General features: G+C 44.4%; 2 protein-coding genes across 46 annotated transcripts in view; both read left to right on the plus strand.

Moving 5' to 3' along the window:
• Positions 1-11,279, plus strand: part of SORBS1 (sorbin and SH3 domain containing 1) — a 157,790-nt gene extending 146,511 nt beyond the window's left edge. For 25 of the 43 annotated variants that reach the window (XM_071438933.1, XM_071438934.1, XM_071438932.1 and 22 more), the window contains 5 exons: positions 278-394; positions 5,991-6,050; positions 6,686-6,876; positions 8,133-8,245; positions 9,047-11,279. In XM_071438933.1, the coding sequence (XP_071295034.1) occupies positions 278-394; positions 5,991-6,050; positions 6,686-6,876; positions 8,133-8,245; positions 9,047-9,114 (549 nt within the window). In that variant the 3' untranslated portion in view covers positions 9,115-11,279. The remainder of the gene's footprint in view (positions 1-277; positions 395-5,990; positions 6,051-6,685; positions 6,877-8,132; positions 8,246-9,046) is intronic. The other 18 variants (XM_071438967.1, XM_071438960.1, XM_071438966.1 and 15 more) reach the window with 10 other exon arrangements.
• Positions 11,280-13,114: 1,835 nt separating this feature from the next.
• PDLIM1 (PDZ and LIM domain 1) overlaps positions 13,115-13,607 on the plus strand; it is a 44,784-nt gene continuing 44,291 nt past the window's right edge. Inside the window, exon 1 of one of the 3 annotated variants that reach the window (XM_071438974.1) lies at positions 13,115-13,267. Coding sequence is in view for 2 of the 3 variants with exons in the window: in XM_071438973.1 (XP_071295074.1) it covers positions 13,473-13,568 (96 nt within the window). In the remaining variant the exon portion in view is untranslated. Of the gene's footprint in view, positions 13,268-13,389; positions 13,569-13,607 lie in introns of those variants that run through there. The other 2 variants (XM_071438973.1, XM_071438977.1) reach the window with 2 other exon arrangements.

Consider the following 13,607-nt stretch of genomic DNA (forward strand, 5'->3'; position numbering starts at 1 on the left):
AATCATAACCAGAAGTCTACTGAGAGCTGTGTTAATACTGTACTGTTTACCATCCAGATATATTTTAGTAGCATTTTTTTAGACTTAACCTGCATGTTTAAAACAGAGTGAGGTGGTCAACTCAGACAAACCAACTGGAAACTGCACTTGTCCTTGCATGGAGTTACTGTTGCTGTGTGTGCTTCAAATTTACTGGATAGTAGATGCTCTTATCACTAGCAGTGGTTGTGATAAGAGAGTATGTGCCAAGCTGACCAATTTTTCTTTTCTTCGAAAGACTGCAGACTCAAAAGTATTCTCTTCATCTGCTCCTCTCTCTTCCTCTACCCTCTCTTCCTCTACTGTCACAACACAGCCACCTCCCAGACTTACACGCAGAGTCAATAAGCCACAGGTAATCATCTTTGCTGATTACTCTTCCATTACTTACAGTCGTTTCCATGCCATGCCATTGTTTTGTCATATGCTTATTTAGCAACTCATTGATTACATAGGTGAGATAATTTTCCCTTAAGTTAGGATTTTTATTAAAAAAAAGAAAAATTACTTCCAGGCTGTGCAGATGGGCAAGTATGGGCAAAATCTTCAGCTGCTGCAAATCTACATAGATCAAACCTAGGTTTCTGCTTGTTTGTACCAGCTGAGAATCTGTTTATTGGTTCCTCCAAAAGATTAACTCAGGGTTTACTTAGTTCTGACTTTGAGTTCCTACAGCTTGATTGCATTATAAGGCACTGTTGGTGGCCTTCTTAGTAGGAATGGTGTAGCACAAGAAAATTTGGTTCAGGTATTGTTTAACCATCTGAGATCAGGATTCAAGGTTTGAGCATCTCAGAGCTGGGGATAAGGCATACACATCTTGGTATCCACAACGCCAGGGGCCTGCTCTGGTCTTCTCAGGTAGGATTCAGAGGTTCTCAGCTCTGTTGCTGAGAGCTACAAATATTTTTGAAGAGGGATGCAGTAGGGTCGGTGCAGCATGGCTCAGCCCCAGCACTGTGTCTGAGGTGCCCAGAGTGTGGGAATGAGCAATGCTTACATCTGCTGGTGCCTCATCAGTCCTTCAAGGCAGCTTCCACAAGATGGCAATATTTGAAACAGAAAGTTCACCATTAACAAAAACTGGAACATTGGACTGACTTTGTACCGATGGGTATTGGGGAAGCAGTCTTTAGCTTGATCAGTGAACCAGGCAAGTTGGTCATATAGGATGAATGTGGGAAATAGTTGCCAATGTTACTTACTTTCTTGATTAGATTAAGAGAGAGAATTAGCTTAAACCCTGAAATTTTCCTATTACCTTTACTCATTTTCTTCCACTTGAAGCTTGCACAACTTTTTACTGAACAACCACCTCCTGCTTCCCTTTCACTTTCAACATCTGAGTCCAATAGAATACATATTCTGCTTCACATTAAAAATCCATAGAAGTTTCCTGTGTTGGCCTTTTTCCTGAGCTCTGATATGCTGGGTCATGCTGGTACTTGCACTGGATATATGTGATCCAAAAGAACAGGAGCAAAGAGCCACATTTAGACAAAGATGTTTCTCTCCAGTGATGATTAGCACACAGTTCTATTTTGGGTGTTCCACCTGGTTGCAATAAAACCCCATGGCCTTTCTTTGTAGTCAAAGTCAAGTCAATATTTATATTTTATATGCCTTGACAATCAGAGCATTGTCAGTGTCAAGTTAAAACTATGTGTGACATTAGCAGTAGTCTTGACCTCATTTTCAGCTCCAGGTCCACAGTTCTTTAGGGAGCAGGAGTGATATTTACATGTGCAAATGGCTTCTCATTATCTGTGTGATCCATACAGAGGCTGATGGTTTCAGCAGAACTTCAGGTAATACCCTGGAGGCTTTTCAAAAATCTGTACCTCTCAACTGATTTTTATCAAATGAGAAAATCACTTAGCAGACATGGAAATGAGACATTACATTTGGGTTTTCCTTCCATTAGTGTCTGTCCCTGGTGTTTGACATACTTTATGATTTTGAATTTTAGTTTTCTTTCTCATTATGGATAACCTCTCCAGTTATGAAATTCTGACCCAGGGTTTTTTGCAGGTTTAAGACCTTTGGTATAGGTCTGGTGTAAGGACTCTGTTCTTACCTGTTACATTAAATAAAAATATAAATTGCATTGGCTCTTTACACTGTTCTGAAGTTCCCTTTTGTTTGTTTTCCCAGTCCAAACTAAAAAGAAAAAAGAATTACCTCACAGCATGTGAAGATATTTCAAGTATAATTTACAGATAACTTGTCTCAATATTCTAGCAAAATATGTTATTAAGGAGTAACATAATCTATCAAATTAATTTATTTCAGGGAACCTGCAGGAATTTTCCATTCTAATTCCTGTTCTACTCAGAGATCCTATTAGCACAGTGTCACAGTCAACAGTGGTGGCAGCAAGTGTGTGAGCAGTGTGGTGGCTTTGGCCCTGGGGCCGGACTGTGGCTGTGGGGTGGGGAAGGCAGGACTGGCTGGACTAGGGTCTCTGTATCAGCAACGTGAGGGATGTTGGTGGGACCCATCTGCTCCTTGGCACTTGTACAGAGCCACTCCAGCAGGGTGGTAATTCACCTGCTTTTGGCTGGTAGAGAGGGGAGCATGTGAGGTGGATGTTCAGCCCCCATGTTCTCCAGCACAGACCAGCTACCCCCAGCATGTTCCTTGCTTTGCACCGTGTTCAAGGTAAACTTATACCTCCTGCAGTGGCTTTCTGTTACTCCACAGATTCAGCACAGCAATGTTTCTGCTGAGTGCTTGCTGTCCAAGGCAGAGCTGCCCAGCCTGCAGCAGGCATTTTGCACCTGTTTTCCAATGGAAATGCCTTTTTCTGCTGTAGACACAGCCTTCAATTTCTGATCCAGGGTCCAGGGGGGGTCTTTCCACTGATTATGGCAGCCTTCAGGTCAGGCTGCTCTACTCTGCAGCCTTTTCAGTGTCCTTTGTGAGAGCTCTTCAGCCAGCTTTCCGTTCGCTTTCACCAGAGCTGGGCTTGGTGTGTGCAGGGCTTTTCCTTTTGTTTCACCTGCGCTGGGGAGGCCTCCCTGTTCTTGGTTCTTCATTCACGTGGGAGCATCGGTGCTGATGTGTTCCCTCCTCTGAGGGAACACCAGTTTGTCTGTCTGTCTTGTATGTCTATTAGTCTGTTCTGTTTAGTTTTGTCTTTCCTTATGTAGTTCTTTAACTCCCACCTGAAATGGATGGAAGACACAGAAGCAAGAGCTGCAATGGGTAGTTGCACTGATGACACTGAATTTCACTAGGAGCAGGAAGAGCACTGCTGAGCAGTCCCAGCATCTTTGTGCCTAACATTTAAAAGCTGCCTTAGGGCTTTTCTAGGCTCTTAATGTAGAACCTTTTTCTGGTGATTTTACAAACTTGTGGCACTCCTTACATCCATCCCCAAACTCCATATGAGGTGGAAACACTGGCCAGCTGTGCTTTACGACTAACTGTACAGCATATTTGTGTGCACAGTCTGTAGAAATGGAGACATAGAGACTTCAGCACGTGCTTAAGTTTATTCACTTAGTCTTAACAAAGCAGATAGTGTGGCTGAGCAGGTAGAAGTTGAGATGTCCTCACAGGTTGTGAATACTTGGTCACTTTTAGGGCCTTCACCTTGCCCTCAGCAGTTACAGGGCTGGCTCAGTGTTCTGGGGGGAAGTCTTTTATACTTTGGAGCTGTGCCAAACACTTCCTGGCTCCTCAGCCACCTCTGGCACAAGGGAGCCACCACTGTAGGTAGTATATGGACTGTCTAAACCTCTGTCTGAAGAGCATTTGGGCCTATAGTTACTGACTGTGGGGTGTTTCACCACCTCACTGCAGGACTCTGCTGCAGCCCTGGGAGTTAGTGCTTTGGTAGGAGCTGCATGGATCTCAGAGCAGAGGCCAGAGGAGATCACTTAGTCATGTGTCTTGTCAGGAACTGGAAGTTCCTGCTTGGCCTTTGCCCCAGCCCAGCTGCCTCATGGAAGTCCCCATGAAGATCCTGCCAGGAAAGGAAATGTGACCTGGGTTCTGATGCTGCGCCTCCTGGTAATACAAACCTGCACTGTGGAACATTCAGAGGCAGTGTCAATTTTTTAGCTTTCAAAAACTAATTTAATTCATAGATACTAATGCTTTTAGGAGGAAAAGCTGTGCACGAAGGTCACAAGTAATGAGTGGGAAATGGACCATGTGGTCTTAGCTCATGGAGCAATTTCAGCAGTCAATTTATCGGTATGGAACAGAGAAGCACTTTCTTGAATTAAAAAAAAAAAAAAAAAAAAGTTAAAAACATTCTTACAGCTGCCTCAGCCTGAAAATTGTTTTTTCCAGCTACTTAACCACCTGAGTTAGCTCTGGCCTCATCAGATTTGATGCACTATATCCAGTTAGTCTGCACAATATTAACTTTAAATTTGTTCTTTTTTCATTTGTCTTTCAGGGCTGATGATAGGCAGGAGGGACTTCCAGAAATCCTGTGAGGATTTCAGGCTCCACAGTAAATGCTTTGAATGCAAATTCCACTGCAATTAGTAGATTGAATTTACATTTAAATTTCTTTCTCTAGAAATATACATAGTAACAGAGCATTGTTTCATAGGGCAGCGATCCCAGATTCCAGCACCAGAGAGTAGAGCTGACTACAAAGGAGTTGCTGTGGGGCTGGGTTGGCCTACAATGGGTCACAGTCCTTGAGAAAGGAGATAGTTTGCTTTAATACAGTGATGGGCACAGCTCCAGAGGTCCAAGATGTGGTTCAGTGGAGCTTTGAGAGGAATGAGCTCATCACCCTGCACTTCTCCAAAGTTTTCGAGCACGCTTGGGCTGAAGGTGTCACAGACCTCTCTGCTGTCTGCTTCTGCTCTTTCTCAGAATGCCATGAAAAAGCAAGCTTTTTACTGGAGGGCACTGCTGAGGTGAATAAAGAGGAGGACAGAAAGCTTAAAATTGAGGCCAGTGAAATTAAGTTTGAAAATTGTGATGAATGATCACAGAGCATGACCATGCTCTGTATCTCAGCCCACTTTGCCAAGCAGCCCTGCAGGCAGTACACCAGCTCAGACATTACATTTGCTCACAGCATGCACCTTGCTTTCTCTGGGTGTTTGAATATGCAAAAATGTGCAAAACCAGGCTGTGGATATCTGTATGGCTTTTTCAGTGATCTTCCCCATAAAACCTGCAGCCTCAAACACTGATTTCCCTTTATGTGTCCTTGGACACACAGTCCCTGTGTAGAGTTGTGACTGTGGGGTGAGGCAGGGCAGAGTCCAGAGCTTCACTGGTGGTGGTGTTTGGAGCTGGGTTTTTCAATCAAGGCCTGACCTGACACTCTGCCTTGTTGTGGAAATTAATAAAACATTTCAGAGCCTTGCTTGGAATAGGATAGAGTGATTTTGTTGGGGCTACATGGCATTGTGCCTTCTGAGGACCTAAGCTGTTGGCTTTCTAAAAAAAGAAAGCAAGTTGCTGTTCTCTTCTGTGTCATTGAGGACTTTTCTGTAAACAGCAACAGATGCCTTCCAGCATGCTTTTGGCCTTTCAATTTTGATGCTCCCAAGTATGTGTTCCTTTTGGTCTTTCAATTTTGATGCTCCCAAGTATGTGTTCCTTTTGGCCTTTAAATTTTGATGCTCCCAAGTATGTGTTCCTGTCTGTGTTCTTTTTGCCCTACAGGAATGCAGTATGATTGTACCATTTCTGGCTATAGCAGTGTCCATCACCTTCCACTCTGATTCCCTGCCTACCTTCTGTTTTGCTTTCCCTTGCAGCATTGTGTGCTGCTGTTGCGTTACTGTAGCCTCAATGTCTCTTGTGTAAATTAAGGATCTTGCTGTCCAAAAAGTATGGTATTGGGCTGGGGAGGGAAGGAGTTGTTCATTTCCTTTTGTTGTCTGCACTCCATTTACATTTTTTTTAATTCTGACCAATGTAACATCTGCTAAAATGTCTTCCTTATCATTTGCTTGGTGATCACACAGCCTTCCCACCATTCATTGAGAGCTGGACCAGATCTCACAGAGTCTGAAAAGAGCTATGTGGTAAGGCCCCTGTTTAACTCAGATGTGTAGTCCTAGACACTCTTCACCCAGACAGTAACACCTCAGTAAGAGATAAAATGCCAGCACTATTTTTAGTTGCAAAGTAGATACATATTTATCTCTTTGCATATATTGCTTGTTTGCAACAGAAGGAAGGGAATTTAACAATTAGAAAAAACTGTCACAGCCAATGAGAAGTTGGGCTAATTGTGCTGCCACACCCTGGGTATAAGTTAAATGAAGCCAAATGCATGAATGGAGCAGCCCAACCTCACCTTGCATTCTTGAACTGACTTCATAGCATTTGGAATGGTGCCACTGCATAACTAATTGCAACCTCTTATGCTGCTTCTTTTAAAAATATGTGTAAATGTATTTGTTACAAATCTTCAAACTAAATGCCAAATTCTTCTGTGTCTTGCCTGTTTTTCCATGCTTACATCTGGATCCCTTCTGCACTCCACTACCTGGATATTTACCTGGATCTACAACTCTTCTTTTGTTTTTGGTTTTTTTACTGGACTTATATACTGCAACTGGAATGTCCCATCTCTTCTTATCTATATTTTCCCCTCCCTTTCCCCTGTTGACTGTCCTTTGGGTGTTCTTGGATGTCAATGCTGCCTACCACACAGGAAGCTGTTTGCAATGAAATCATAAACATTGCAGAAAAGTCTGTTCATTACTGCAGTACTATTTCTCAGCCTCTTGACTCTCGCCACAAGGTGACCTCTAATGACCATAAATCATCTCTCATCATTTCTCAGCAACCTCAAGCACAGCAGCAAGGAGCCAGCCCTGAGCGAAGTCAAACACCACGAGACATGTAAGTTCTTTTGGTTCCCATCTTTCCACAGCCCATATTTCTGACTGGTGGTGAAGATAGGGAGGTATGAGAGCTCTCAGTGGTAAATTAGAATCATGTGAAAATGTCAGCTTTGCTTTAAAGAACAAAAGTAGCCACATGTCATCATAATGAGTTTCAGACTGTGCCCTTTTTGTCTGTATAGCACCTGAAACAATGACCTGTATAGCACCTCAACAATGATCCTGGATGGGGTCTCCATTACAGAGGCTGTCTTAGTGTCTTTGTATCTTGAAGCTGGCAACAAGTTCATATCCCGTGGCTATACCTGATCAATGTGTTCCACTCTATTCTTGGCTTCTCACAGTAGAGTGAGAGTCCCAGCACCGGTGCCACTCGGTGCATTGCTGACCAGTTCCACAGGTGCATTTGTAGCTGAGAGACCAGGGGTGAGATTTTCAAAGCTGTTCAGTGGAGCTGCCACTAAGCTTGGTGGGGCCTTAACTGATGGTTTTGAGAGTAGCAACATGCACTGTGTGCTGGGGACTGATGGTCACAGCAATTGGCTTGTGAAAGGAGCCTTTGCTTTTTGCAGAGCGGGAGCATCTCACATCAGCTCTATTTTCATGCTCCATAGGCAGGGGACCCTTGCCTCCCCAAATTTGCACAAAGATTGTTTCCACTCCATAAGGATCCTTTCTAGTGAATACAGAGTGCCTGTGGTACAAATGACATCTCAGGGCAGGATTCAGGCTGGGTTTTTTATTCCACCATACCTCCTCAGCCATGATTTATCCATGTAGATAGAGTGCAGTGGAGTAGGCAATATCTTTTTCTAAAGTCCTTTGTTCTGCCCTTTGGTCAATCATGGCTCTCTCTGCCTATGTGCCTGGGCAAGGAAACACCTGTCTCCTTTAGTCCAAGAATGAGAGTATCCAGGTTTTGGCTTGGACTCAATTAGGTGTCTGCAACTGAACACTGTCTAGGTGCTACGTGTTAGGAAGAATCTGGTTGTTTGTCTGTGCAGACAACTACATGGCAGAAAGGGATCAGAAGCTCTCCACATATCCCACACAGTGTAGGTATGACACTTTTTACTACCATGACTTTTTGACAACAGCAAGTTCAATGCAGGTGGCTTCCACCTCTCAAAAGGCAAACACAGGTCCAGACTGCATTCAGCAATATGTAATAGGAATTAGGGGAAGAGGAACATCTCCTCCTGAAGGGATGTCAAAGAAATCCAATGACTAACATCTACTGTCTCTGGTTTTCAGAGTTAGCTACCAAGCCCTCTACAGCTACACTCCTCAGAATGATGATGAGCTGGAACTGAGGGACGGTGACATTGTTGATGTCATGGAGAAATGTGATGACGGCTGGTTTGTGGGTGAGTGTGACACTTGCCTGTGAGCAGAGCTTTTTGGGGTGAGCAGTTTTGCAGAGTGTCTGGAAGTTGCTTTCATTTTTGGGGTCAAAATGGTGAAAAAAATTGACTGCAGTTTTTCCACAATTTTCCATCTTTTCCCACCATATTAAAATTAAGCTGCAAGGTGGTGGAGCTTTGTTTTCCTTGCTAGGTCTCAAGTACTTCCTTTTTTATCTTCTTAGTATCTCCATTCCTCTCTTCATCCTGATCCTTCTTGTTTACACAGATGACAGAGCAACAGAGGGAACCAAGAAAAACTGGGTTTCTGTAGCATTTCAAAAGCTGAGGGGAGGCATGACTAGTCACAGAAAGTGGCAAGTAGAGGGTGAAGACAACACATGGATAGGAGTTGCAGTCCCTGAAAATCCAGCCTCAAGTGCATGTTTCGCAAAATCCTTTACCTTCAAGGAGTGCAAGTCTGGACAGTGTTCTCTATCTCAACGTTTCAAATCTAGGCTTGCCATCTCTTCTTAAGGGGATTAGCTCATTTACCCTTAGAGGAGTTTGACTTCTAACCTATAGGCCCAGGAGCTTTCATCAGCACCTTATTAATTGTTAAAGGGGATGACCAAAGACGATTAGTAGCAGAACTAGTTGTGATCTGGTTTGTACCAAAAGACTCTTTGACTAGGGCTCCCATTTAGTATTAGGAATCAATGCCTGCAGGCAGAAGAGGTTGCCACCTGTACCTTTTTAAACCCTGGAGCCTTCCTTGCATGTCTCCATCTTACTATGTCTTCCTTGTGTTTTATTTTGCAACAGGTACATCCAGGAGAACAAGGCAATTTGGCACCTTCCCAGGCAACTACGTGAAGCTTCTCTACCTGTAAAGTAACAGTGATCCCACCATGACAAGGATGGTGGGATTCCTTTCCAGATGGTGATTTTAAACAGTGAAGAAACAGACAATTTATGAATGTACTAGACAAGACATGAGAAGTGTTAGGAGGATGTGGTTATGTGGTACACTATTGAGTTGAATGTGTAGCCCTGCTTCCATGGAGTCAGGGTATGATTTGTTTGCTGAAGAGACAGTTTCTAGTTTACAGTGCTGCCTTTGTGTATTCCTCTCCCTTCCCCAGTAAAAGTTTTGATGATAATCTTAATTTGTACGGAGTACTTACCTCTGAGAAGGCTTCAGGGAAGCACATGGTATAGGTTTTGTTTGTGTGTTGAGATAGGGTAGTACTTTGGGGCAGTACTAAGCCCTGCAGCTGCTCACATTGGTTGGCACAGGAGTTCAGGAACAGGAGTTCCAGAAACAGGCTTGCTGCCCAGTTTCTGCCTTGCTGAAGACTCACTTTTCTCTGCCTTCCATTTCCATAGAAAACCTTTCCTTCATGTCATGCATCTTAAGACCCAGCAGAGGCAGAGGACAGCTGATACAATTGAATTGCAGAGCTCTGTGTGGAAAAGGAGCTGGGGATTGGTGATTTAATCCAGAGAGGTCAGCCAAAGCATAATGCAAATGTGCAAAAATCCCAAACCCTTCAATAACATATTACTGATCTCTGCAGGGTTTTTTCTTTTGTGCAGGGGGTGTGTGTGTGAATGTATTGTGTGAAAAATTAACTGAGACCTGTTTTTTAAAAAGAAATCAGCCTAGATTTGACATTTATCTGCACAAAGAATAGAACCAATAAACAGAACATCCGCGAGGGCAAATCCTGTTTATGAGTCCTACGGCTGTTCACTTTCTCTGCTCCTCTTGCCCTGTCGCTGGCCCTAAAGGATCACACACCTTTTCCAGTGTATGCTTTGGGATGAAATGCTGGGACTTCTTTCCCAGCATTAAATCTTAGAGGCTCTGATAAATCTGAACAATGTATCACTGAGGGTGCCTTTTTTTTTTCATTTTGGTTACAGTGTTGATGGTAGGTCAAATAAATACATGCATTTTGGCTGCCTCTTGGTCATACAAAAAAGTCTAATCAATTTGGAAAGCTGTTCCCAACATTTATTACCAGTTACATAGATTTGTATTTCCTTGAGGGAAAAAAAAAAACCAAAACCATGGCTTGGCTATATGTTTGCCTGTAAATCCACTATGAATACTCTTTTGATAGACTTTTTGTTATTAAGAAAAAGCATAAACAAAACCAGTTCTATCAGACTCTGCTTCCTACAATTGCCGTACAAATAGCAAAGGGTAGATTGCTATTTTGTCATAAGCCGTATTTAATAATATAAAATGCCTATTTTTATGCTGATGCTTTTATACAGATTTATTAAGAGTAAACTACAACTAACTGTTAGCACGACTTGCAATGTTTTGATAAACTAGCCATGCTCCTGGGTTTGAAATCAAGAAGGCTTGTCTTCCGTCTCAGTCAGCGGAAGAGAAGACTCTGTGTCTCAGAAGTTTGACTGTAAATATGTATATTTAACTTTGTACAGACAATGTACTTACCTTGTATAGAAAAATAATTTAAACACATTGAGTGAAGGGAGGGGAAAAAAGGCAGTTGTGAAAGGTTGGGATTTTTCCACTTTAATTTAAGTGATGGAATTCCGTGTATGTTCACATAAAGAGTTTTAGCACAAAATATTCATTATGAAAGGTTTCAGATATGATACAAAGCACCACTGTTTATTTTCTGCAGGAGGTATCTTGAATCCTGCATCTTATTTATGGGTTAGTTGTTCTGCTTTGGGTTTGCCCTCTAGTTATTTGCAACAATGTTTAGGCCTGTTGGTAAGATTGGATAACACCAAATAAATCTATCCAGCAAAGTAACATGTTGATATTGATTGTATATAACATACTCATTTAAAAGTTAATTTTCTGTTCCTGCTCTTGCCAGTTTAAGTTAAACACAAACACACACACACACACACCACACATATCCACACAAACTGCAACTTCTTTTTGTGTTGATTTTTTGTTTCTTATTGCAGTGGATTACTATTTGGCAATTAATAAATGGAATTATTGAATTACTATTGTGTTCCTTGTACAAATTATTAAATAAAATCTACTCTGGTTGTTCCTGTAGCAATGGACTTTTGTATTAGTGCCCCGCTGTAGCTTTGTATCCATACTGATGTGTGGGTGTCTGCCATGGGCTTCACCACTGTCCTGTACCTGAGGATCCTGCTTGTGATTTGGCTTGAGCTCATCAGTCCTTCCTGAGCTGTAGGCTGGCTGTGATTTTTTCTTAAAGAAACCAAGGTGTAAAGGCAGAGGAGAAGCTGGTTCACACACAGATCTCACCATAACATGGTGTCAGGGTACAGTTGCTGTGGCGTGCACGCAGACCCGGCAGGTTAGGAGTACACCTCTGTCCACTGCTTTACAAAGGGTCTTTGTGACCTCAGATGAAAAGACCACCCAAGTTAAGTCAGGCAAGAAACTCAAAATGCCAGCCTGTGGGGAAGGTATGTCAGTTGGTGTTAGGCTTACATGTGCATTTTTAACCCTGACTTGTGTAAAAAGCTTTAAGACTCTGCTGTCTGGTAGCTGCACCCTGACAGGGCAGGTATGGCTACAGCATTAACTCATGGGGTTTGTAGGTCTGTGGTGATTGTGTCCTGTCTCCCTGCAGCAATACACCTAGCTGGGACTTTCTGGGCGTGCCTTGTGTAAGGGAACAGTCCCTCAAGGAGTAGAGTGAGGGAAGGCATGTGCAGGACTGTGCTCACCTTAAAGACTGGTATTTCACAAGGAGTTTTAACTTTTTGGAGACCTCCATCTCAGACTAAGCCAAAATTGCACAACAGATTCAAACTCTGTGATGATGCGACTGGATGGCCAGGCAGACAGATAAACATCATGGCTGCACTCACAATGCTTTTAGGAAGTCAAACTGTAAACAAGATGATCCTAAAACCAAACTACCATGACAGAAAAAGTCTGGCTACTGTACATGTGTTTAGAAAGCACACAGACACAAGCCCTTTTTTGTTTCACAGGTCTCTATATAAAAGCCAAAGGGCAGTCTGACCATGGCTTTGCTGACAAGCACTGCTCACCTTTGCTTTACAGCCTGGACAGGGAGGGGAGAAACCCATCTGTGACTGCTGAATGTTGGTATTTACTCACTCTAACCTAATCTAAGGTAAGGATGCTAGAGGTGCTAGTGACTTCAGAAGCTGGGCAAGCAGAGAGGGGAAGGTGACCCAGCAGCGTGCAACAGCCCTCTGGAGATCCTGCACACTGCTGTGGCAAAGCAGTCACTTTCTTCGCTGTCACGAGTGCCACACCGATGATGTAGTGGAAGAACTACTTCTCTCTGCTAGGGATGAAATCAATAGTCTGGACACATGGACCCTGGAAGGAAAGAACCTGTGAAAAGACAAGCTAATGCAGGAAAAAGGGCACAACCACAAAAGGGGATTGTAGAAGTGAGGGTGTGCCTTGTGATGGGATCATTTGTGGCCATGTCTTGTAGGACCAGTACCTGGATTACCTGCATCATTCCTATTTGCTGCCTGCTCCATGCTCCCCAGCTGTGGCTGAATCCTGGCTTCAGCTACAGCTCGCTGATGTTGTGCTTATGGGTGAGCTGCATTCATTAAATGAGCAGCAGTGCTTGCACTCCAGTTGTAAATGCCAGTGCCGTTGCTGTGACCAACCTTTCCCACTTGTCCACCATCAGATTACTGAGGGCTTAATATGCAACTGAAACAACTATTTTTCCTAAATCACAGATAAGAAGGTTGGCTGAAAAACCTGTATAGAAGAATTCCTTTCATTGGTGGCACCGTGCTTAAGGGGCTGGAGATAAAGAAAACGCTGTTTAAATCAGTGAACCTGGGATAAATTAGCAGAGATGTAACACCCTTCCCAGGCTCCACCTCACTCAACCCATCCTGGCGGGGAAACTGCAGGCAGGGCAGCTTAATTCCATCGCCCCCATTAGGTTTCAGAGTTAACATTGCTCCAGGCTGGAGAGTATTTGCCTGGGAGGTGCCGCACCGGGGCACTCACTCCTGCGTGCGGCTGCCTGCCGGAGGCTTGTCCTGCCTGCCAGCAGGGAGCGGGTGAGGGGCGCCGGGATTCCCGACCCCGGCAGCCGCCCTGCCCGGGGCGGGCGTGTCCCCGAGCCTGGGAGCGGCTCCTGCCGGGGAAGCGGCGGGGAGCGGGCGCTGCTGCCCCGGGGCGGCCGGGGGCGGGCCGGAGGCGGGCCGGGCCGGGCCGGTGCGGGCGGCGGGGCTGTCGGAGCCAGCCGCGAGGTGCAGCGCGCACATGGGGACGCACCGCATCGTGCTCTCGGGCCCCGGGCCCTGGGGCTTCCGCCTGGTGGGCGGCCGCGACTTCGAGCAGCCCCTCGCCATCTCCCGGGTAGGGTGGGCTGCGGCGGGCGGTGCTGGGGGCGGCCGG

This window comes from Agelaius tricolor, unplaced genomic scaffold (assembly GCF_023055355.1).
Source record: "Agelaius tricolor isolate 1412-34295 unplaced genomic scaffold, bAgeTri1.0.p SCAF_13, whole genome shotgun sequence".
NCBI lineage: Eukaryota > Metazoa > Chordata > Aves > Passeriformes > Icteridae > Agelaius > Agelaius tricolor.